Below are 25676 nucleotides of genomic sequence, written 5' to 3'. Positions count from 1 at the left end.
GTGCCTGGGTGGCTCCGTCAGCTAAGCGCCTGCCTTCAGCTCAGGTCAAGATCTCCGGCTCCCGGGATGGAGCCTTGATTTGGGCTCCCTGCTCAGCGGGGAGTCTGCTTCTCCCTCTGCCCCTCCTTCTGTGCTCACTCTCCTTCTCTCTCAAAAAAATAAATAAGATCTTATAAATAAATAAATAAATAAATAAATAAATAAATAAATAAATAAATAAATAAATAAATAAATAAAATCTTAAAAAAAAAAAAGGAAGGGAATCCTGATACCTGCTACAATATTAATAAACCTTGAAGACATTTTACAAAGTGAAAGTCAAGTCCCAGGCCCAAACCCAGCTCTATAAAGGTCAGCTGAGGGGCTGACAGACTGGAGCTGGGACAGAGCCTTTCTGTAACCCAAAGGCTTGAGATTTGTAGAGCACAGCTGAACTGGCTACCGGGTGGTGGCAGAGGCAGGTCCTCGCTGGGGCGCTGGGAGGACTTGGCTGTGTGCGATAGTAGGGCACAACCCAGGTACGAGGCCACTCACGTCATCCTATGTGCATGATCCCTGATGTGATGTGGACCAGCCCCTCAGGGGAGGCCTGGCAGGGGCCGAGAGGCATGTGGCTAGAGGTGTCTAAGAAGCAAGCGACCCAGGCACTACCAGGCCCCTGGACAGGAAGGCTTGGGGCGGCTGGAGCTGAGCCAGAGTGGGGCGGCCATGGCACCTCTCAGGTCTAAAAGAGCATCACTCATCACTTGTGTCCATTCAGGCTGCAACCTGCAACCACGGAACGTGACTACTGGGAGTGAGGGTGTTGGTACTATCTCCAACCACTTGGTCAAGTTTTCCTGAAAGTTCTAGTCCGCCTTGGCTGTGCTGGGGAGGATCACAGAAAGGTGGGCTGGTCCAAGCCTGGACTAGATCTTTGAGGGGATGGCCATGCCAGGGGGGCCAGCAAGATGGGTGCAGACTCCAGAAAAAGGAAAGACCCCACCCACCATGTGTGTGCTGCCCTCTGTGCTGCTCTTTCCCCAGCCTGATCAGCACCAACTGACTGCACCACCCCGGCACCCCTTCATCTCTCTTTTATTTTAAAAGATTTATTATTTATTTATGACAGACACACACACACAGAGAGAGAGAGAGAGAGAGAGAGAGGCAGAGACACAGGCAGAGGGAGAAGCAGGCTCCATGCAAGGAGCCTGACGTGGGACTCGATCCCGGATCTCCAGGATCACGCCCTGGGATGAAGGTGGCACTAAACCGCTGAGCCACCCAGGCTATTCTCCTTTTATTTCTTTTATCACACCCCCACCCTACACACACACACACACACACACACACACACACACACACACACTTCACATGGAGAATTTTCCTGAGACCAGGGTTTCCCAGGTCTGGGGAGAAAGGAAGAAATGCGAGAGTAGTCCAGAGCTCCTTAAGGCATGGGCCAGGGACCTGTGTCCCAGCAGTGCCACCCCCAGGAAGGATGGATACATCTAGGCAGAAGGGGCCCTGGGCCACTTTACCAAGCATTTCTGGGCTTCAAGCCAGGAATCTGCAGAAGCCACAGAGCAGCGTTATAGTCATGAAAGGGGTTCAGATTGAGCTGCTGGGCTTGGGTGGAAGAGGACCCAGGTCAGCTGGGCCCCTCCTTGGGGCTACATGTGACTCCAGCATAGGAGGACCACTTGGGGGAGGTGGAAAGGAGAGACCCCAGGGAAGATTTGGATTGTTCTTCTCTAGTCTGGGAGAGGGAAGGTGGTGGCCAGAAATTAAGGTGCATTGCAGAAAACATTTTAAAGTTCCACTCTGCACAGCTGACTTTCTGGACTGTGATTCACATCTACTACACATTCAAGTACCTTCCTCCAGTCAGGTCAGTCCTTGGCACAAGGACCTAAAACACATCTAATGACCCTGTAGAGGCCAGTGCTCCCCTAGGCATGAAAGCCAGAGGCCCAGCAGACTGGGTGCAGGAGTGAGGCCTTACCCCTTATGGCAGAACTTCATGGCAGTGTGGATGGGATAGCCAGTGGGCCCCATGATGTTGCACCGAGCATTGCAAAGCAGCAGCACGCGGACCATTTCTTGCTTCCCCATCTGGCAGGCCAGGTGCAGCGGGGTCTGGCCCTGGTTGTTCACTTGGTTCAGGCCGGCTGACGCGTTCTTCCCTAGGAGCTGACAACAGGACACTGGGGTGGGCTGGGCCCTGACAATGACAAGTCCCTCACGACCCTCCCCGACACCCTCCATGGCAGTCTCCTCTGCCCACATAAGGGGAAAGGAGATCGGACTGTGCAAGAACAGGGAGGCAACAGAGAGAGCAGGTGCACAGGAGAGCAGGATGGCAGCTATGCCAGTGCTGAGGGGGCAGGGCGGGGGCGGCTGCTCTGGCACAGCTGTGGTTCATATAAAAACCTTCCCAATCACGAAACTGAAAATCAGGTTGTTTGTACAGATGGGCACTGGGGGTCTGGGTGGAGCAATTCCTGCTTTTCATTGTATACTTTCATTGTATTTTCATCTTTCTTGCTTGAATTTCTTTTCACTAGGTTCACATATTATTTTTTCAATTAAAAAACAAAACCAGGTAGTTCTTTCTGTCCATGGTCTTGTCTCACATCTTTTGCATGAAAACAAACAAACAAAAAAACAAAACAGTATTACATAGAGAGCCAGAAGGTTTTATTTCCTCACTTGAGGCCCACCAGCTCCAAGGGGAGGCTCTGTCCTCACTCCTGGCCCAGTGGCCAGTCACCACGGGGTTCCACCTGCTGGGTCCCGGGACACAGCAAGGCCAGGGCTTCTAATGGGAGAGACAGCTCACAAGTCCACCAACTGCTGTCTCCAGAGGTTAGCTCCAACTTCTGTGAGCCCGGGGGACCTAGCTGGGCCTGTTGATGGGCTGGAGACATGGCAAAGAGGCCCGACCCAAGGGCCAGCCCCACCACACACAGCTCTGCTCTTCCTTGGGCACATTTCTTAACTTCATGGAAGTTCGGTTTCTTTTCTTTCTTTTTTTTTTTTTAAAGATCTTATTTATTTATTTGAGACAGCAAGAAAGTAAGCAAGAGCACAAGCCAGAGGGAGGAGCAGAGAAAGAGGGAGAAGCCGACTCCCTGCTGAGCAGGGAGCCCAATGCAGGACTCGATTCTGGGACTCCAGGATCATGACCTGAGCCCAAGGCAGACGCTTAACCCACTGAGCCACCCAGGCGCCCCAGAAACTCAGTTTCTTTGCCAAAGAGAAGATAATGACTCCACCCACAGAGGCTATTTTGAGAATTAACTGGCACACACAACAGTCAAGGGCCAGACACGAGACCAGCACGCAACAAAGGACAGCTACTGACAAGAGAGCGTGTGCGTGCCATCTGCACGGAGGCAGGCTCTGTGGGGCGCTGTGCTGGGCGCTCAGCTGGCTCTCAGGAAGGATGGAGTTCACGAACAGTGCATGTGGAAGTCCTTTCCCTGTGAGCCAATCATACGACATGAACGCATATTTTCTGGAAAGTAGTTCCTTTCTGATGCCAGGGCAGAGAAGGACATGACCTTTAAAAGAATCTTCCTGCTCTGGGTAATCAAATACTGTCTGGTAGTCTGTCTTTTCCATCTAATACATAAAGTAGCCTTTCATGACATCACTCCCATCTACTTGTCTACAATTTTTATTTTCATTTTTCAGCCCAATAATCAAACATTTATATAGGGGTATATCTGGTGCTAAGGTCGGATGGAGTTTGGAGTACCTGTAAAGAGCTAAGCTCAGGTCCCAGTGGACCATAAGCCTCTCTAGGCAGGGCTGAAATGAATTCACCCAGCCTAGGGCTGGGCTCAGTAGGGCCTTGGAATAAGCCAAACCAAACTGATTGGCTGGGCTGGGCCTCTGGTTTATCTTGGTGGGATGGAGGACCTCCCTAGGGTGGCCGCAGCACAGTGGCTGAGGATGTGTCTCCTCGACGAGCAAAAGGGGGGAAGAGGGGAGAGGAGGGTACACCCTCCAGGAAGCAGCTCAAGACCAAGTGACGACAACAAGGTGTTGCCAGATCTGGTCACCCTGCGCCCCACCTCCCCCTACAAGCTCACCTGCAGCACCTGGGAATTGTCACCCTGGACGGCGTAATGAAAGGCTGTCTCTCCGTTGTTGTCAGTGACGTCCATCTGGGCGTGGCAGTACTGCACCAGCTCCACCAGGATCTCCCCGTCACCCTTGCGGCAGGCCAGGTGCAGGGGGGTGCAGCCCTCCTCATTCTCCCTGTTATTGGCACAGCTGCGGAGGGTGGGGGTGGGGGATGGGCACAGGAAGGAGGGGTGCTGAGAAACTTGGGCACAGAAGAGGGAAGTGGGCTGGCACTTGAGAGCATCCATGCCATGCTCAGGCTGGCTGGTTCAACCTTAGGGCGGATTCACAATTTATCTGTGACTGGTGTAATTTTATCAGTTGTTCACTTGCACACCTGTACAAGACGGCTCCTAGGGGCATGCCAGTGTGAAGTGGGTGGCAGGGTGGCATACCAAGGGTAGGAAGGCAGAAATCTCATTAACCTCAGGCAGTTCACCTAACCTTTTTGGGCTTCAATATCCTTATCTACAAAAAATAAAAATAAAAATAAATACAATAATGCCTGCCCTAGAAAAGGGATGAACCGTGGGGAGGTTAAACACCACAATGTCCAAGTACAGGCCTGAAAACTATAAAGGGCAGTGAGGATTTCTGAGCCTGGGTCTTGGGAGCAGAACCAAGCTGTGGCCACCTCGGGGCAAGCAGGTGAGCCAGACTCCTGCAACAGGGCCCACACGGTCCCCTCTTGAGCGCACATCTACTGACATAAGTATTGGCTGAAGGACCATATGAAAGTAAGCGGTCCAGCCTCCAGGAGGGCAGCCAGATCTCTGTAAAGAGACATGGATCTGAGGCCTCTTCAGCACTCTCTAGCAGTGACCTAGCATGGATCACAACCTCTCTTGCTGGGATGACAACACTTCCTGGGTGGGGGATGTTGCAAGGATTCAAGTTCATGGTGGGTATAAAATGACTACCATGATCCTGGCACCTGTTGGGCCCTCCAGAAATACCACATTTCTCCTCCTGGCTTCAGTGAGCATTCCTAGGCTCCCTTTCCAAGGCCACACACTAGTTTCTTTCTAATCAAAGGCACGGGGCAACTTTTGACCCTATAGAGGGGAACTGAGGCAGGATGGAGAAACTCCCCAGAACCTGCCCATCCACATGCAGAAGCACACGCATGGTTACCAGGGGTCCCACCCTCCTGGCCCACCTGATGATACGGCTGTGGTGGAAGCACTCTCGGATCCCCAGCTCCACCGCCAGGTGGGCGGCCGACCAGCTGGGGTGGTTGCGGATGAGGTCGGTCAGCTGCTGGAGGACCTCCGTGTGCAGGACGTGTTTGGAGCTCTCGTAGAAGGGCGGCAGCTGCGAAGAATACTGCTGGAAGTTCACAAGGGCATCTGCCTCTGTCTCCAGCTGGAAGAGTCTACAGAGAGGGGACACAGAAGACGACACGGAAGTGAGCCATGTTGGTCCACACCCTGGCTGGAGTCAGAAGCCCTGGATCTCCTACACGGGTGGCTGCCTGCCTCTGGCCATGCAGTGACCCACTCCAGCTGGACTCCCCACTGCAAGCAAACATAGGCACGTGTGCACACACACACCTCCAAACGGAGCTAGGATTTTATTTTTGTTTAAAAAGATTTTCTTTCCCCCTTTTTTTAAATAAGCATATTTTATAATGCTTTTACATTTTATTTTAACAAAGCCCTGTCAATCCATTTTCTTTTTTTTTTAATTTTTATTTATTTATGATAGTCACAGAGAGAGAGAGAGGTAGAGACACAGGCAGAGGGAGAAGCAGGCTCCATGCACCGGAAGCCCGATGTGGGATTCGATCCCGGGTCTCCAGGATCCCGCCCTGGGCCAAAGGCAGGCGCCAAACCACTGCGCCACCCAGGGATCCCAATCCATTTTCTTTTTAAAAAAATATTTTATTTATTTATTCATGAGAGGCACACAGAGAGAGGCAGAGATATAGGCAGAGGGAGAAGCAGGCTTCCTATGGGGAGCCCAATGCGGGACTTGATCCCAGGATCCTAGGATCACACCCTGAGCCAAAGGCAGATGCTCAACCGCTGAGCCACCCAAGTGCCCTCATATCCACTTTCTAATTTGACTATGAAATTGGAAAGCCCCAGCCTCAAGTCCCCGGCCCTCACACACAACAGGAAGTAAATAAGCATTTAACTTAAATGTCCAGCAATGGAATATGATCTAAACTGTGGCACATCTATGTCATGGAATATTATGCGACCATTAAGATGCAATATTAAAAGAATAGTGAAATGTGATTTTGTAATGCTAAATAAAAAAGCAAGATATAAATCTTACATGATACAATGCGATCTAAAGTGTGTTAAAAAATATGTCCAAATGTACATGGTAGCACAGTAATTGAAATGTTCTTTATCTGTTCCTGAAGTTTCCGAATTTTCTACAATGAATTTATGTAATTTTATTTTTTTAAGTAGGGTCCATGTCCAGTGCAGAGCCCAATGTGGGGCTCAAACTCATGACCCTGATATCAAGACCTGAGCTGAGATCAAGAGTCAGACACTCAACCAATTGAGCCACCCAGGTGCTCATTCATAATTATTATAATTTTTATAATCAGAGAAAAAACTTGTGGGGTTCTTTTTATTGAAAAACCAGTAAGATGGTGTCTTTGCCCCCTAACTCCCCCAAAGGAAAAGAATGATCATCATAAACCTTGTTCATTTCTTTTTTTTTTTATTTTTTATTTTTTTTTTATTTATGATAGTCACAGCAAGAGAGAGAGAGAGGCAGAGACACAGGCAGAGGGAGAAGCAGGCTCCATGCACCGGGAGCCCGATGTGGGATTCGATCCCGGGTCGCCAGGATCGCGCCCTGGGCCAAAGGCAGGCGCTAAACCGCTGCGCCACCCAGGGATCCCAAACTTGTTCATTTCTAAAGAGTTGGGTTTAAGTTCCAGGTTTGCTATTAAGCTGCTGTGTGACCTTGGAAAAATGCCTTCCTTCTCTGAGACCTATTTATTTGTTTTTGTTTTTGTTTTGTTTTGTTTTAAAGATTTTATTTATTCAAGAAAAACACAGAGAGAGAGGCACAGGCAGAATGAGAGGCAGGCTCCCCGCAGGGAGCCCAATGCAGGACTTGTTCCTGAAACTCTGGTCTCACACCCTGAGCTGAAAGCAGATGCTCAACCGCTGAGCCACCCAAGCATCCCTCTGAGCCTTATTTGAAACAAGAGACTTCTTTGTACCTGTCCCACCCACCTCACAGAGGTACTACGAGGATCAGATGGGATAACCAATTAATAGTACTTTTTTTTTTAAGATTTTATTTATTTATTCATGACAGAGAGAGGCAGAGACACAGGCAGAGGGAGAAGCAGGCTCTATGCAAGAAGCCCGATGACGTGGGACTTTATCCCGGGTCTCCAGGATCACACCCGGGGCTGAAGGCGGTGCTAAACTGCTGGGCCACCAGGGCTGCCCGTAATGGTACTTTGAAAACAGATAATCATGGGATGCCTGGGTGGCTCAGTGGTTGAGCACCTGCCTTTTGGCTCGGGTTGTGATCCCGGGATCCAGGATCGAGTCCCGCACTGGGCTCCCTGTGAGGAGCCTGCTTCTCCCTCTGCCTCTCTCTCTCTCAGTCTGTGTCTCTCATGAATAAATAAATAAATCTTAAAAAAAAAAAAAAAACAGTTAATAACAATGATGGTTGACATTGAAGATTCTTGAACGTCTGACCAGGGCTTTCAGTATGGAAGACCCAGGGCCAGCCAGGGTCTAGCAGAGGTGGTGCTCATAAAGTGTTGGCTCAACAAGGCTCATCTATTCTTTCCGAGAGTGCAATTGTTTAGTAAGCTTCTACTGAGAGTGCGTTCTGCACCTGCCATTGTTCTAAATGGAAGGGGTAAATCAATGAACAAAACAGATGACACGCCCTGCCTTCCTAGAGCCCCTGTTCTTAAGGGAAAGATCAACAAATGTGTAAGTTACAAATGAAAATAAGAAAGTACAATAAACAAACCGCCAGGGAGTAAGTGCTAAAGAACAAACAAACATAGGAGGATATGGGAGGAAGTCTTCCCTCATTCTCCTTGGCTGGTTTTGTTTCATCTCGCCAACCTCTGCACTGCAGAGTGCTTCATGTTAAACATTGCTGCCATGTCAGATATGACACTAAATGACAACTAAATTATAACACCAAATGACACTAAAAAGGACACTAAAAACTGATCACTGGATCTCACATTAATAAAACATTAATGACCTTGACAAAGTACTTTTGGTGGAAAGGTGGGAACTGGAGCCTCACAGGAGAGGGTCTGAGAAGGTATGGGATGTAAGAAATTGGAGAAGCAAGTATAGACGATACTTGTGAGGGGTTTTGCTGCAGAGGGGAGCAAACAGAGGTAGCTAATGGGGAAAGTGTAATCAGGCATCTAAATGCTAGTGAGACTAACCCAGAAGAAAATAGGATCTTCCACTCCCACAAGGACAGACCTGGTAATGTGAACCAGACTGCCTCCTAGGGACAACTAGAAATGCTGGACAAAATGTAAAAGGCATCTGCTTGAGGCGCTGGATACCTAAGCAGATAGAGATGAAGTGTCAGGTTGGAAAGGATTATGGAAACCCAGGATGTGAGTCTGGTATTTAGGGCTGCTGTCACTTGAGAGGCTGGAGGGATATACCATAGCATCGGCAACCTCATGGACTTGGGGGACAGAGATCAGAGGCCAGGGGAGGGCTCTGATGAACCCTCTTACTGTGGGTGGGGGTCCTGAACTAAGGCCTAAGTTGATCCACAGTAGACAGACCCTCCTAGAGACTGTAACTCAACTCCAAATAATTTCAGTTCCAGAAAATGGACTGAAATCACCCTCACTGATAATGTTCCCAAGTACGCAGGAGAAGCAAACATAAAAGAAACATTAAGAAAAAAAAAAAAAGGAAAGAAAGAAAGAAAGAAACATTAAGCCAGGCTTCAAGGTCCAGCACATAATCAAAACTCACCAAGCACAGGAGGAGAGATACTACATGACACTAAAGAAAAACAACAGAAACAATGTACAATGGAAACACATCTGTAACTGGGAGGTGGAGAGCTGGAGGGGGCCTGCAAATACTGAAGTCATCTGACGCAGACTTTATTTTTTTAAAGATTCATGAGAGACACACACAGAAAGAGGCAGAGACATAGAGAGAGGGAGAAGCAGGCTCTCTGTGAGGAGCCCAATGTGGGACTGGATCCCAGGACTCCGGGATCACGCCCTGAGCCAAAGGCAGATGCTTTAACTGCTGAGCCACCCAGGCGTCCCTGACACAAACTTTAAAATAATTATGATAAGGGGTGCCTGGGTAGCTCAGTCAGTAAAGCATGAGACTCTTGATCTTGGGGTAGTGAGTTCGAGCCCCACATTGGGGGTAAGTTGGTAGAGCTTATTTTAAAATATAAATAAATAAAATAACCGGTACTATTCAAGAGAATAAAATAGAAGATTTAGAATTGAGGCAAAGAACTTGAAACTGGTGTACCTGGGTGGCTCAGTCGGTTAAATGTCTGCCTTCGGCTCAGGTCATGATCCTGAGGTCCTGGGATGCAGCCCCAGGTTGGGCTCCCTGCTCAGCAAGGAGCATGCTTCTGCCTCTCCTCCCTGCTCAGGCTCTCTCTTGCTATCTCTGTCACTATCTCTGCCTCTCTCTCTCTCTCTCTCTCTCTCTCAAATAAATAAATAAAATCTTTAAAAACAAAAAATAAGGGGATGCCTGGGTGGTTCAGTGGTTTGGTGCCTGCCTTTGGCCCAGGGCATGATCCTGGAGTCCAGGGATCAAGTCCCACATTGGGCCTCCTGCATGGAGCCTGCTTCTCCCTCTGCCTGTGTCTCTCATGAATAAATAAGTAAAATCTTTTAAAAAATAATAATAAAAGGGGGCACCTGGGTGGCTCAGTCAGTTTAGAGTCTGTCTTTCCCTTGGGTCATGATTCCAGGGCCCTGGGATCCAGCCCTGCATCAGGCAACCTACTTAGCAGGGCACCTGCTTCTGTCTCTTCCTCTGCCCCTGCCCTCTTTCTCTCTAATAAATAAATAAAATCTTTTAAAAACAAAATAAAAGTAAAAGAACTTGAAACTAGTTTAAACATGGGAATTACAGAATTAAAAAAATACAATTGCCAAAATGAAGAACCTAGGGGTCAGGTATAAAAGCAGACTGGACAATGCTAAAGAGAAAACTAGTGAACAGGAAGACAGGACAGAAAAGAGAGTAAACAGAATAGAACCTGGAGAGCCAGAGGGTGGAAAATGCAGGAAAGTGGATAAAAGGCATAGAATACGTAATGAAGAGATCTACCATACAGATAAGTGGAGTCACAAAAGCAGAAGAGAAAAGGAACTGGAGAGAAGCCATATTTGAAGGGTTGATGTCTGTGAACTTTTCAAAATTGATTTTTAAAAAATGTCATGGCCATTGAAAATATGTATGAGCCCTCCTGCACACATGGGTGTGCACGCACACATACAGAAATCCACTTAGGGATCTTGTAAAGGTTTTAGAACAGGGCCCCCAAGCTCTGATGCAGCTCCCATTGAAACATGAGGTCTCATATCATTATCCCATGACGTCTCTTTACCTTTTAATATGGCTCTGCAATTGCTTTACCAATAGACTATTCACAGAAATGATGCTGCCCTAGTGTTCCAGGCCTTAAGAGACTGGAAGTTTCTACCTCTTTTTTCTTGGGACCCAGCTATCATGGCACGGGGAAACTGACACAACCCACAGGGATGACTCTTGGTCCTGGACCCTTAGCCCTGGATGAACTCCCAGTCAACAGCCAGCAGCAACTTGCCAGTGGTAAGTGAGTCATCTCAGGAGTGGATCCCACAGTCAAGCCACCCTAGCTCATGCCACGTAAAGTGGAAGAGAGCTTTTCCCACTGAACTCTGCTCAAATTGCAGATTTGTGGGCTAAATAATAGATCATTGTTTTAAGCCATGAAGTTTTGGGATGGCTTGTTACACAGCAGTAACTGAAGAGGACATGTATTGGTCACATATTGCTGAAACACAGTAACAATTGACACATGTACCATATTACAACGGCTATAAACAAAATGTGAAGAAAAATACTAAAAACAACAGAGGAAAAATTTATCTTCAAAGACTGACGCCGGCTTCTCAGCAGTGGACACCAGAGATAATGGAATCACATTCTCAAAGAGCTAAAGAAAAGTAAATAAATACTGATGAGAATTCTGTAGGTAGCATGCTTCCCTTTAAGTCTGAAGTTAAAGTAAAACCTTTCACTAGTCAGGGGTGCCTGGCTGGCTCAGTTGGTAGAGTATGTGACTTTGGATCTCAGAGTCCCATGAGTTCAAGCCCCATGCTAGATGTAGAGATTACTTAAAATAAATAAGTAAAATGTTTCTAGTCAACAAACAAAGAGAAAAAGAGAGAGGCTTTGTCATTAGCAGACCTATAAGATAGGAAATATAAAAGGATTTTCTTGAGGTAGAAGGAATTTAATCCTATATGAATGGCCTAAGATCCAGGAAAAAAAATGAAATGGTAAATATGTGGGTGAATCTAAATAAGCATTGGCATAATGTCTTGCTGGGTTTAAAATAAAAGTAGAATTATACACACACACGTATACACACACGTCTGGGAAGAAATGGGGATAAAAAGTCCTAATTTCTTGTTCTGGAAGACACTAAAGTACCGATTATACTTCAGTAAGGCCAAGGATGTGTATTACAATCTCTCAGGTTCTATCAAGAACTGTGAAGGTTTCAGATTTTGCCCTACTTGCAAACCAACAAGTTAGCCCGACACAGTTTCATGAATACTGGCAGAAGAAACAAGATTCTTGAATCAAAGACAAAGGGCAATTTATTACTCACAGCCACAGCAGTGGCCAGTTTCAGCATTTGTGCCAATTCCCTGGGATCTAGTTCCCACAGGGTGACACGAAGAGGGCCAGGTGACACCTGCTCATGTTGTGCTAAGAGAGAGAAACCCTGAGTGTAGAGAACTTGAATCTTCTACCATGGTTAATAAGCAGATCTGTCGAAGCTTTGCTCTGGAGAATGATATGATCCTTATTACCCAAGAGAGTAAGCAAACCTCCCCTCTGCTCCAGGGAAAGACCTGATCTCTATCTTCTAAGGCTGCTTGCTATGCAAATATCCTTGTAACAATAGCCTGGAACAAAAGAAGTCAATGTCTCTGCTTGCAAGATGTACAGACCCAGGAGAAACCCACAAACTGCCCCCCAACAGCTATCACTAAAAGAGAATAACAGAATACATAACTTCCAAATTGACAGGGAGGGAACAAACAAGATCATAAGAAAACGCTTGATCATGAATTGCAAAACCATTATGCTAAGTGAAAAACAAAAAAATTATACGACTACACGCTGTATTATTAAAAGGCAGAACCAGAGTACTAGAAAGCAGATCGGTGTTTGCCAGGGGCTGTGGTGGGTGCAGGGGACTTGGTGCAAAGGAGCATTGAGGGAATTTTGGAGAACACAGAATGTTCAGTATCTTGACTGCCATGATGGCATGTGGGCACACACCTGTACCAAAACTCACCAAATGCTACCTTTCTATTCTTTTCTTTTTTTAAGATTTTTATTTATTTATTCATGAGAGACACAGAAAGAGAGAGGCAGAGACACAGGCAGAGGGAGAAGCAGGCTCCATGCAGGGAGCCCGATGTGGGACTCGATCCCAGAACTCCAGGACCATGCCCTGGGCCAAAGGCAAAGTGCCCAACCTGAGCCACCCAGGTGTCCCCCAAATGATACCCGCTATGGTAAATTTCATTTTTTGAAAGCTGCATCTGAGTAAAGCTACCTAACACAAAACAAAAAACTAGATGCATATGAAGACAAAAAGAAAAAAAAATAGGCAGAACAACAACAAGAAAATAGCAAGGTGACAGGTTTAGACTCAAATATATCAGAATTATATTAAGCAGAAACAAACTAAATGTTCCAAGTCATTATAAGGAATAACAGACAAGGAGAATAGGAGGGAAAGAAAAGACAACTCCACATTCTTAACAACATTAAAATACAAAGAAATTATATATATATATATATATATATACCCATATAGATATATAATATATACATATATTATGCAATATAATACTAATTTTTTAAAAAGCCCATGAAGCTATATGGATATGAGACAAAGCAGAATTTAAAGTAAAAAGCATTACCAGAAACAAAAAGCATTACCGGAAACAACTCATAATGGTAACAGTTTCAACCCACTAGGAAAATATGGCAATTATAAATTAAATGTGCACTTCATAATAAAGCTTCAAAATTAAGTCAAACTTGACAAAAATTTTTTTGAAAAGGATATTTTTTTAAAACAACCAAATCGGGCAGCCTGGGTGGCTCAGTGGTTTAGCGCCGCCTTTGGCCCAGGGTGTGATACGGGAGACCCTGGATCGAGTCCCACGTCGGGCTCCCTGCATGGAGCCTGCTTCTCCCTCTGCCTGTGTCTCTGCCTGTCTCTCGCTCTGTGTGTGTCTCATGAATAAATAAATAAAATCTTTAAAAAAATAAAATAAAAATAAAACAACCAAATCATCCATAATTCCATAAAAAAAAAAACCCAACTAAACAAATCTACCATCACACTGAAATATTTTAATAACTTTTACTACTCATAAACAATGAAACAAAAAAAAGTCCTTATTGGATCTAGAATCAGTAAACCTGACCTGGCAGGCATATATGACAACACTATTCCCACCAGCTACAGAATACATGTTCTTTTCCAGCCACATGAACCAAAGTCAGAAATACTGGACATAAGTGGGGCCATAAAGTACACGTGAGCAAATTTCGAAGAAAATATTTGGACCATGTTCTCCAACCATGATGAAACTAAGCAAAAGATGGATAACAAAAAGAGAATGAAAAGTTTCCCATACATTTGAAAATGAAGCAAGATACATATAAGCTATCCACAGTTCAAGCAAGCAAGAGGTCATGGGGAAATTTAGGAAATGTTTTTAGTCGGTGGTAATGTAAATATTCTGTATCATGCGAAGGAACGAACCTTCTACCTCTGGACTGGGCAGAGGAGCTTACAGCAAACTAGCAGCCCCACTAGGCTGGGCAGAGCGAAGCCGGCATCCAGAGTTGTCAAGGAGGCCAGAACTTGAGGAAACCCCAGGGAAGTGAGCCCAAAGCTCTGCGTGCAATCTTCTCTCCTAAGCTAGGCAGAGCAGGATGTCAAGAAACGGAACAGAAAACAGCAGCAGAAGAGGACCCAGAGTGGAGCGGAAACTGTGGTGGTCTTTCAGTCCTTGCGACACAGACATTCAAGTTCAAGGCCCGCCAGGTGGAGGGACCATGGTAAACCAAGGCCTTCAGCTGAGGCCTGAGAACATCTACCCCCTAACAGTAGGGGTGATGACCCAGGAGTCAATTCCAGGCAGATAATCAATCTAGTCACCAAAGGCAAAACAATAAAGTTTCTGGAAGATACTACAGAGAAATATCCTCGACTCCTCCTGGTAGAGAAAGACTTTGCTAAACAGTACATGAAAGCAAACGGAAAAGATGAGTGACTCTAACTTCCTTGAGAGTAAGAACTCTTGTTTATCCAGAGACAGTGTGGAGAAAGCACAACAGCAAGCCACTAGGGCATGGCTGCAACACACGTAACCAACAGCAGGTGTGTACCTGAAGAGAGATGCTAAAGCTCTGTAAGAAAAAGAACCCTATGTTTTAAGTGTTCAAGGGTACTGGAGCAGCTACTTCACTGAAGGCCAAATGGTTCATCAACTTATCCACAGGTGCTCAAACCCGTATGTCACCAGGCCAAGGCACACCAAAGCCACAATAACACACCACAACACACCCAACAGAATGATACTCTTTTTTTAACTAGCAACACTAAGTACCAGAGGATATGAAGCAACAGGAATCTCCTTCACGGCCAGGAGGAAACCAGATGGGCATTATCCGCTGAAGTTGAGGAGGTGTATGGAGTCAGCTCACCAATTCCACTCCCTGAGACATGCCTGACAGGCGTGCATATGCGCACCAGGAAAAGTAAAGCTGCCCAAATCCCCATCAGTGAATGAATAGAGGCTGTGATGTAGTTAACACAGTGGAACTGTCCTGCACAGAAGTCAGACTGGTTATATGCAAAAACATACATAAATCTCACAAACAGAGGCACCGGGTGGCTCAGCGGTTGAGCATCTGCTCTTGGCTCAGGTTGCAATCCTGGGGTCCTGGGATGGAGTCCCGTGTTGGGCTCCCGGCAGGGAGCCTGCTTCTCCCTCTGCCTCTGTCTCTGCCTCTCTCTGTGTCCCTCATGAATAAATAAATAAAATCTTTTAAAAACCAATTAATCAAAAAAAATTAAATTAAATTAAAAAACCAATTAATCAATCTCACAAAGTGCTGAGCAAACAAGCCAGGCACAGAAGCAACTGCCATACAAGCCAGGTTCAGGGTTACCTTTGGAGGGCAAGGGAGCAAAAGAGGGGGTTTCTGGGGCACAGCAGTGTTTTGACACGAGTGCTGGTTCAAGGTATCCGTGATGCGTCACTGAGCTATGCGTACTTTTCCATGTGTGGCATAGTTCCCTATTTTTAACCAGTTTAGAGAGAGAACAGGAGGAGGGAATCAGGGACAGCTGAATAGAGGCTGTGCCTGGGGAGGAACGTGGAAGCAAGAATGAAATTTAAAAAAAAAAAAAGAGAGAGAGAAGACAGCCCACTTGTATAGCAATGGAAAATACCTAGTCAAGAGGGGGAAGTCGGGGAGGAGAGAAGAAAGAAATGCTGACTTGATGTCCTGAAGGGGATGAAGGGATGCTGACCTTGATGGGAAGGGACCAGCCTCTACAGTGACAACAGGGAAGCACAGTGTGTGGGTGTAGGTGTGGGCAGCACAGGGTGGGGGCGCTCACCAGCTACAGGTAAGCACAGAGTGGGGGAGGAGGGAGAAGGAAGGAGGAGGAGAAGGGAGGAGGGAGAGGGACAGGAGGAGGAGGTAGAGGAGAGGGGAAGGGAGGGGAGGGGAGGGAGGGAAGGGAGGGGAGGAAGGGAAGGAAGAGGGAAGGAGAAGGGGGAAGGAGAAGGAAGGGAGGGGAGGGGAGGAGGAGGGAGGGGAGGAGGAAGAGGGAAAGAGGAGGAAAAGGGAAGGAGAAGGGAGGGGAGGAGAGGAGGGAAGGGAAGAGGAGGGAGGGGAGGAAGAGAAAGAGGGAAGGAGAAGGGAGGGGAGGAGGAAGAGGGAAAGAGGAGGAAGAGGGAAGGAGAAGGGAGGGGAGGAGAGGAGGGAAGGGAGGAGGAGGGAGGGGAGGAAGAGAAAGAGGGAAGGAGAAGGGAGGGGAGGAGAGGAGGAGGGAGGGAGGGAGAGGGGAGGTAGGAGGTGAAGGACAGGGTGCAGCCAGCCTGCTGAGGAGTGAAAGCAATCAGCATGGAGGGGAGCCCCGCCAGCCATTGGAGAACTGGAATTAACTAGTGTTGGGTTTTTGCCAAGCAAATGTGACAAAGAGAGAAGTGAGAAAGCAGGGAGGGTATGCAAGGGTGTGATCATAATGACAGGCGCCCGAGTTCCAGCAGGGCAAGAAGTGAATTCCGTGAGAGGGACAGACCGTGGCAGGGACAGGAACCACGGTGGGGACAGGGACCGCGGTGGGGACGGCTGGGTCTGTGGCTGCAGGGAGAGGAGAGAGATTTCTCTCCCAGTCACAGGATGGTGTGAATTTCAAGGCTGGTGGGCAAGGGCCACCCTTCCCATCCCACCTCCAGACCCAGTGGGGGAAACACCAGAAGAGAAATCGCTTGAGGCCCTCAGGGAAGAACCAGGTTTGGTTTAGAGCTAGGGATGAAAGAGATTCAGAGAAAAAGTGGAGGACCTACAGGACTCATAAGGCTGTCTTCCCTTTCTTCTAGAACTGCGCCCCCAGACAAAAGCCAGCCGGCATCAGCTCTGGGGAGCCTTTGCCTTGGCTGGAATGGCCTGTGGATGAGCCTCAGGGGGGGCAGTGAACTTCAGGAAATAGCACACAAATGTGTGTCTGTGCATTTGGAGGTGGAAGGTTTCCCCGGGACGTTCAATGGGGTCCTGGACCAACAAATGGGCAAAGAACCATTAGGCTAGAGAGGTAGCTAACTCCCCCGCTTCAGAGCCGAGCACCAGCCCTCCCTCACCGGTCCTCCCAAGGGCTCTTCCTCCATCCCTGTCGCTCTGTGCCCACCCCTGATGTGCCTCTCCCTGCAGTGCCCTCTCTCCAGGTGAAATCTGCCTCCCCCATTTAGGTCCATCTCCCACCCAACTACCCCCAGAGGCCCCTTCCAACCCTTCCTAGCAAACACGCATCTACCTTCAGTGGACATGGGGTCAATCGCCCACTGAACAAACACTCAGCATGGACCTGCCAAGTGTCTGGCACCGCAATGGGCATTAAGGGAAATGACTCAGACCCCGAAGCTGTCCCTCAGGAGCCCTGCGGTCTAGTGGGGAGACAGATGTACAAACAGACACAAGGTGCTCCAAGGCAAGGGGGGCCGACAGAAGTACGGATCTGAGGGGGAACCGGCTCACAGAGCAGGGCGGTAGGGAAGCCAGGACAAAGAAAGGAGTGTGAAAAGGTGAGGTCTGTTTGGGGGAACCTAAGACCTTTACTTGTTCCCATTATAACAGTTATCCCCCTGCAGGCTGCTTAGGGACCTACCTTTTCTGGCTACTGCCTGAGCCCCTGGAGGACAGAACTGCTATATTCAGCTCTGCTGGGAGAGGTTGGGCTGTGGGCTGGATAAATGGGGAAGGAGCAAGCACAGGGTCCAAGGCCGGGTCCCAGGCCACTCAGCATGTCTGAGGAGCTGACCAGCAGCTCCATTTTGGAGGGCGTCAAAAACCAGTCCCATTTCCAGAAGCAAAGATCACATGTCGCATGTGGTTTGATCATTGTTTCTGGGATTCCTGGCAAGTGCAGCCCTGTTTCTGCTGAGATACCAGTGACGAGCTGGCAGGTTTCATCAAATATCACATGCCACTAGCAAATGTCAGTAGTAAATGATTAATTCGTAGCAGGAACATTAAGTATGGGTGATTATCATCACGTACACACACTGCTACCAGGGACCACTCTGGGGCCCACACAGAAGAGCCAGGGCTCTGGACCATATCCCAGGCTGGGGCGGGGAGGTGGGGAGCAGGATGAGCCTGGGGGAGGAGAGTCCTGCGCAGTGCCACACTGCAAAGTGGCCCTAGTGGAGAGAAGGAAGAGGTAGGTCTGGAGCTAGAATGCTGGATCTGAACCCCAACTCCATGGCTCACCAGCTATGTGAGTTGGGCAAGTTACTGAAATTCTTTGAGGGGTGTTTCCTCCTCTGTAGGATGGGGTAATACCCCCACTTCTGGGCTGTTTGTGAGCACGTGCTCAGTTCATATTTAGACCCTGATGCCTCACACACAGTAGGAGATACTATTCTTGTTGATGTTGCCCTCAGTACCCGCCAGGGCCCGATCTCTCCACCCAGTACGGATACTGGGGATAAAGGGTCACAGGTGGTTAGGTAATAAAACCCAAGTATTCAGAAGATGCTGACTCCCTCCCCTCCCCCCCCCAAGTGCTGCTGCTGCATGAGGAACAGGGACATATCTACCTGGAGCCTGAGCACACCTCGGCATTTCCCTCGCACACAATGCTGGACTCTGGGGAAGTTTGGAGCCCTCCAGGCAGAAGGGGACCTTTAAAAGACAGAACCCCAGGCACCTGGGTGGCTCAGTGGCTGAGCATCTGCCTTCAGCTCAGGTTGTGATCCCAGAGTCCTGGGATTGAGTCCCGCATTGGGCTCCTCACCGGGAGCCTGTTTCTCCCTCTGCCTGTGTCTCTGCCTCTCTCTGTGTGTCTCTCATGAATAAATACATAAAATCTTTATAAATAAATAAATAAATAAATAAATAAATAAATAAATAAATAAATAAATAAATAAATAAATAAATAAATAAATACAGAACCTCAGGGGCACCTGGGTAGCTCAGTCGGTTGGATGGCCAACTCTTTTTTTTTTTAATTTTTTTATTTATTTATGATAGTCACAGAGAGAGAGAGAGAGAGGCAGAGACACAGGCAGAGGGAGAAGCAGGCTCCATACACCGGAAGCCCGATGTGGGATTCGATCCCGGGTCTCCAGGATCGCGCCCTGGGCCAAAGGCAGGTGCCAAACCGCTGCGCCACCCAGGGATCCCTGGATGGCCAACTCTTGATCTCTGCTCAGGGCACGATCTCAGGGTTCTGGGATCAAGCCCCACGTCCTGTCTTGGGCTCCCACTCAGCAGGGAGTCTGCTCCAGGATTCTCCTTCTCCCTCTGCCCCTCCCCCTGTTCAAGCTATTTCTCTGTCTCTCTTATAAATAAATAAATCTTAAAAAAAAAAAAAAAGACAGAACCTCAGCACCTAGAGAAAGTCTAGTAAACCAAACCTTTCTTCTAGAAACTTCAGGGGGCTGGGAGCAGCAGGGAGACCCCGGAGATGGCTGCCCCTAGAAGCCCAGGCCCTCACTCTGTGGTCACACCCCAGGCCTTGGCATTGCTATTTCTGCAACTCTTCATAACCTCCCCTCCTGCTTCCCAGCTCACCCCCTTGACTGCCTTGAATCCAACTCTAGTTGGATTCTAGTGTCTCTAGTCCTGGAGAGGGGATGCGGCACACATCGGGCCTCTGCCAATACTGCTGAAGCTGTGTGAATACGTCACCCTCATGGCACAAACCTATGGGTGCCAGGCTCCTTGCTGGGTGCTGGGGGTTGTACTGGGGCAACAAGACAGACACAGCTGCTACTCTCATGGGGTTTGTGGTCTACCAGGAAGGCGGTCTACTCAGCATGGGGATGGAGTACTACAGGACACAAAGTAGCAGTGCCTACTCTAGCTTGAAGGTCAGGCAAAGGTGAGCAAAAGTGAGGCAGGCCAAGAAGGGGTGAATATTCTAGGCCAATGACATAAGAGTCTAGGTGAAGGCCGGAACACAGGGTGGTAAGAGCTGAGACCAGGGGGGAAAGCAAGGCTTGATCACATGAGCCCTTTCAACCTGAGCTAAGCATGTGATAGGTTAAGGAAATAGGGAGTTCTTCAAAAAGTGAGGCAGGGGAGTGAGCGATCAGATTTGTCTTCTAGAAAGATCACTCTGACAGCAACTTGGAAGAGGATGTGAGGAGAGCAAGACTACAGGCCAAGCAACAGGCTGGGAAGCAGAGTGCAGCTGGAGTCTGTGTGTACAATGACCGTGGCCTAGAAAGAGAACCAGCAGCAAAATGGAGAAAACAAGAGCCCGGATTTTGGACTGGCAGGTGGCTGGGATACAGGCCACACTTCCCAGCCTCCCTTGCAGTTAGTTGTGGCCATGTGACTAGGTCCTGGCCAATGGGATTCAGATGGAAGGCATGTGTGCCACTTCCAAGAAGCCCCTTAAACCTTCCTGCTGACTGGAAAGGTGGCTGTGATGCCTGGATCTGGCGTGGCCATCTGGGACCATGCAGTGGCCTACAGAACGAAGGCCACACATGGTGGAGCAACAAGACAGCAAGAGCCTGGGCCCCTGGCGACTCGGGGGGAGCAGAACTGCCACACCAGCCCCCTCTGCAGCGGTTGTCACTTAGGAGAAAACTAAAATGCCATCCTGTTTGGGGACTATTGTGTTGGGCTTCCTATCACTCAAGCCAAACCCAAACATAATTGATGGAGAAGGAACAGCAGATTCAAGATATGTTTGGCAGGGGAGCCCAACCGAATTCAGTAATGACCTGGATCTGCGGGGGAGAATCAGGGATTGATCCCGGGCTTCTGGGCTGCACAAGCATGTACAGGGATGGTGATGCCATCTGCTGAAGCAGAAATGCTTGGGTGGGAGCAGGTGAGAAGAAAAAGAGTCCAAAGCCAAGTGAGGGATGTCAGGAATTCTGAGAGGAGATGCGTGCTTGGCTTGAAACCCCACCCAACGCTCCCTGTTCTGTCCAAACACACAGAAAACACAGCGGCACAGAAAAAAGAAATGGCTTAGGAGCCAGAAGACACAGATTCTGTTTCTTCACTGCTTCCCATGCAACCTTGAATGACTCACTTATCCTCCTGCACCTCCGTTTTCTTATCTGTAAAATGGGATACTGCCTTCCTTGCTTACCTCGACAGGTTATCGGAGGACGTGCTAATACACCATACGTGAAAGTACTATAATGTGCCCCCCAATTAAGGGTAGTAAATAAACATGTAGCTAATAAACTGCTGGCAAAGAGTTTAACTCCCTGGGATGGAAGTCTGCCTGCAGTGGGGCTTGAGCTTGCTGGGACAGATCTGGAATCCTGCTGAGAGACATTGACAGCTGCCAGGACTTGGTGAAGGCAGTTGGTGGAGCCCCCAAGGCAGCAACTGAAAAGTAAGGCTGAGTGGCCCTCCAGAGAGTGGACCCACTGCCCTGCTCAGCTGTGCATTCCCATCAGCAGCCCTCAGTTTGTGAGCCTATAGAGGGGTTCCAGAGCCACAGGTGGAAACCTGCCCTGTCTTGACCAAGGCCAGCCAGATGGCCATCAGCTCAGGCCCACCTGTGCCCACAGTGTGCACCACCTCTGTCGTGTCAAAACTGGTGTCCGGACTAGCTGCTGAGCCCAACAGCCCACTGTGGAGGCTTCCGCCTCAGTTCCCTGTGGGACTAGACATGAATTCTCCCGACTGGCCTCCTCCACTCTCTTCCTGTTGGGTGGATCCTGACTCCCAGCTTGCCACTTTCTGAGACTCCTGCTGCCCACGCCTCCTCAATTGGAATGACCCCAGAGGTTCCCTCCAGCCTCAATTTTTGCCAAAGCCCTGCGCACACTGGGGATCCAGTCCCGGGGCCATCAGCCCTTGGGTACCCCCCGACCCCCCTTGCCTCTGCATGTCTAGAACGACCTTACCCACTTTCCTCTGCCAGACACATTCCTACTCATTCCTCCAGGCTCCAAGTAGCCCACCAGGAAGGGCTTGCCCACTTCTGTCCCCACTGTCGGCTCTGCCACAGCTCTCTTCACATGCTGGTTACAATGCCTGCCTGGCATGTGGCCTCCACCAAAGACAGCACGTCAGGGCACAGAGCATATCTTGTCATCTCGCAGCACCAGCTGGGTCTGGCCCAGGGCCTGGGACTCCCGAGCTACTGCAGGTGCCTGGTGCCCAGTGAAGGGATGGATGGCTGGGTGGCAACATGGGTGAATGAATAGAGTAAGGGAGTAAGGCCCATCAGCACTTGCCCACCTCAGGGCCGGTCTGCCAAGCTCCTCTGGACCCTGCATTTTGGGTGCCTGGCCACTCCTCTGCCCTTCTGCCAATCAGCCCTGCAGCTGGCTCAGATCCCTCAGCCCTGTTCTGACTTCCTACCATTTCCTCCAAGCCCACGGGAGACCCAGCATGTCCTGAAAGGTGACCACTGTCTACCCCTTTATGGTCTCCTGAACACATGTTGGCTGGTCCCTACAAGGGCAGTCATGCCTTTAGAGACCCAGGGCTGGGATGCCTGGGTGGCTCAGTGGTTGAACATCTGCCTTTGGCTCAGGTCGTGATCCTGGGGTCCTGGGATCGAGTCCCATGTCACGTTCTCCATAGGGAGCCTGCTTGCCTGCTTCTCCCTCTGCCTGTGTCTCTGCCTCTCTCGCCTCTCTCTCTGTCTCTCTCATGAATAAATAAAATCTTAAAAAAAAAAAAAAGACCCAGGGCTATAGGTGATCCCTGGGCCTTATCCAATTTGACCCTTCTCAGCTTTTCCTCCATCTGCAGGGGGCCAGCCTGACTCATCTTCTATCCTCATGCCCCTGCTTGGGGGACCCTGATGGGCCAGAAGGTGCAGAGTCTAAGAGGTCCTTCTCCCCACCCTCTCCCACCCTTTTCCAGAACCCTCAAATGTTAGGCCCACAGAAGCTGCTTTTTGGCCAGGGGACCTCCAGTCTGAGAGGTCAAAGGAGAGAAGCATGTGTGGCCACTGACTGTCACCCACCGGAATCCACTCTGTGAGTTTCTGGGGTTGACCAGAATGCAGTCCCAGGTGCGATTGGGAATGTTCTGGAACAGAATCAGCTGCCCTTCATCCCGAACCCGAGCACTTGAGGTGTAGTCCACCACAGCTACCTCCTTCACCCGGAACGGGTTTGAGAACAAGTTGGTGACACTACTGAGGGTATTGACCAGGCGGCCGAAGAACTGCATCTTCTGTGGGGCAGGTGAGGAGGCCCCGCCGCCTGCTCCCTCAGTCTGGAAGAAAATGGGGTCTCTGGTCAGCCGGGCGTGGTCTCCCATGCCCACCTCACCACGCACAGCAGTTTCCTGCACAGGCTCCCAGATGGCTCCCCACCAGTGCTGTTCCTGGATCCTGTGCCAGGAGGGACCTGGAAAGGAGAGGGGAGAAAGAGAGACGGCACTGAGTCAGGGTAAGAAGGCCTGAAGTTACAGAGTGGCCACCACACACAGAGGCCCAGGGCTGTCCCACTTCCTGGCCAGTGTCCCCATCAGGGCCTCAGTCTCCTCTTCTGGAGCATGGACCATATCGCTCCAGGAGGGATGGCAGATGTGAATGCACATCACAGATGACCCTGTCCTGTCCAGATGGAGGGGTTCTCCCCTGTGAAGTCAAGCACTGACATTCTAGCATTCAGAAAGCGTGGCATGGGGACACCTGGGTGGCTCAGTGGTTGAGCATCTGCCTTTGGCTCAGGTTGTGATCCCGGGGCCATGGGATCGAGTCCCACATCAGGCTCCCTTCATGGAGCCTGCTTCTCCCTCTGCCTGTGTCTCTGCCTCTCTCTCTCTCTCTCTCTCTGTCTCTCATGAATAAATAAATAAAGTATTTTAAAAAATAACAAGAAAAGAAAAGGAAGCTTGGCCTGAGTCATTCCAATTCCACAACTAAAACTAGTGTCCTGTCTCGACCAGATACAAGCAGGGGACCAGGATTGTCCCACACCCCGTCGGGGGTGGGGGGACGGACTGTGGGCATGGGCCTCCAATGTCTGGTGCCTTTCTCACTGCCTTGCCAAGGAGCTCAGAGAGGACACGAAACCGAGTGCTGGGTTCACGGAAATGAACATGAATGAAAAGACTCAGAGACAGCGACTGCGACAGCAGCGGTGCGTGGGGATGGAAATGTTATGCTGCAGATTCAAAGGGTCACAATTTCTGCTGTGGAAACTGTCCCCAGTTCAGGTGATAGAATTCGATGTCTCATATTTTCCTAGGTTCTCAGCAAATGTACTGCATTCCTAAGGCTGTGCCACCAAAGCTGCGTGACATTTAGACAGAGGCCGCCCTCTGGTTCTGTGCCAGGAAGTCACCTGCCAAACGGGACAAGGCATAGGGCAGTGTGGGCACCCCGGAGGAGAATCAGCAGTCAGGGGACTCGTCGCACTCTGGGGCCAGCTGTTGAGGAGAGGATCAAGCTTACGGATTAAAGGAATAACAAGAAGCCTCAAAGAATCACCTCTACAGGGAGGAAGAGCCGATAATGATAACTGTACCAGGAGACATTTACTGAGCACTTACTAGGCAGCAGGCCCTGAGCTAAGCACCTGACGCGATTGTCCCCTTTCATGCTCTGCATAGAGCCAGAGCAAAACTGCTCCAGTCCTTACCAGCTGTATGTCCTTGGGCAAGTCACTTAACCCCTCTGTGTCTCTATCTGTAACACAAGAATCACGACAGTGCCCAGTAACAGAACCTGGCAGATAGTAAATGTTCAATAAGCATTAGTGCTCTTTGACTACCCGCCCTTTGACACACGAGGAAACTAAGGCTTAGATCGCAGAGCTTTGAAAGCATCCCAGAGCTTTGTAAAGTCCTTCCTCTTATGATCGGTAGTAAGATGTGGTGTGAGCAGAGAATGAGCCTCAATGTCCCCTTTAAAATGAGGACAACGCTCAGGGCACCTGAGTGGTTCAGTTGGTTGAGCATCTGATTCTTGATTTTTGGCACAGGTCGTGATCTCAGGGTCATGAGATCAAGCCCCACATTGGGTTCTGCACTCACTGTAGCATCTGCTTGGGATTCTCTCCCCCTCTGCCTCTGTGCCTGCTCTATCTCTCTCTCTCTCTAAATTTTTTTTTTTTAATGAGGACAATGCTCCCCTCTAATGTGCTATGAGGATTACATGGGAACATCCTTTTTTTTTAAGATTTTATTTATTTATTGATAGAGACACACAGAGAGAGAGAGAGAGAGAGAGAGAGAGAGGCAGAGACGCAGGCAGAGGGAGAAGCAGGCTCCATGCAGGGAGCCCGACATGGGACTCGATCCCAGGTCACATGAGAACATTCTTAAGAATGTTTAGACCTGTGTCAAGTTCCTTCGTTCTTCTGCACTCAGGAACTGAGAGGACAGAGGCGCTGGGGTCCCCACGCCCTTCTCCAGAGCCAGGGGAGAAGGGAGGGACCCCAAGAGAAGACACGGGAACTGGTCCCTGGAAGAGTAACCCCCAAGATGGAAGGCATGGCATGCATATCAGTGTGCCTTGTACAGAACCAATCTCTATACCGACATTATAGGAATTGTAAATTGTGATACGTTCAATCCAGAGATACCACGTGGTCATCAAAAGCCATGATT

At 49.1% G+C, this 25676-nt stretch overlaps 1 protein-coding gene across 5 annotated transcripts in view; it reads right to left on the bottom strand.

Moving 5' to 3' along the window:
• Nucleotides 1-25676, bottom strand: part of PLA2G6 (phospholipase A2 group VI) — a 60240-nt gene that overhangs the window by 26209 nt on the left and 8355 nt on the right. For 3 of the 5 annotated variants that reach the window (XM_055328556.1, XM_055328555.1, XM_055328558.1), the window contains exons 2-5: nt 23080-23467; nt 5276-5491; nt 4083-4266; nt 1988-2175 (exon numbers count right to left, since the gene is read on the bottom strand). In XM_055328556.1, the coding sequence (XP_055184531.1) occupies nt 1988-2175; nt 4083-4266; nt 5276-5491; nt 23080-23378 (887 nt within the window). In that variant the 5' untranslated portion in view covers nt 23379-23467. Of the gene's footprint in view, nt 1-1987; nt 2176-4082; nt 4585-5275; nt 5492-23079; nt 23468-25676 lie in introns of those variants that run through there. The other 2 variants (XM_055328557.1, XM_055328560.1) reach the window with 2 other exon arrangements.

Source organism: Nyctereutes procyonoides, unplaced genomic scaffold (assembly GCF_905146905.1).
Source record: "Nyctereutes procyonoides isolate TBG_1078 unplaced genomic scaffold, NYPRO_anot_genome, whole genome shotgun sequence".
NCBI classification, from domain to species: domain Eukaryota; kingdom Metazoa; phylum Chordata; class Mammalia; order Carnivora; family Canidae; genus Nyctereutes; species Nyctereutes procyonoides.
Note: the sequence above shows the minus strand (reverse complement) of the source record. Positions and strands in the feature narration are given on the sequence as shown.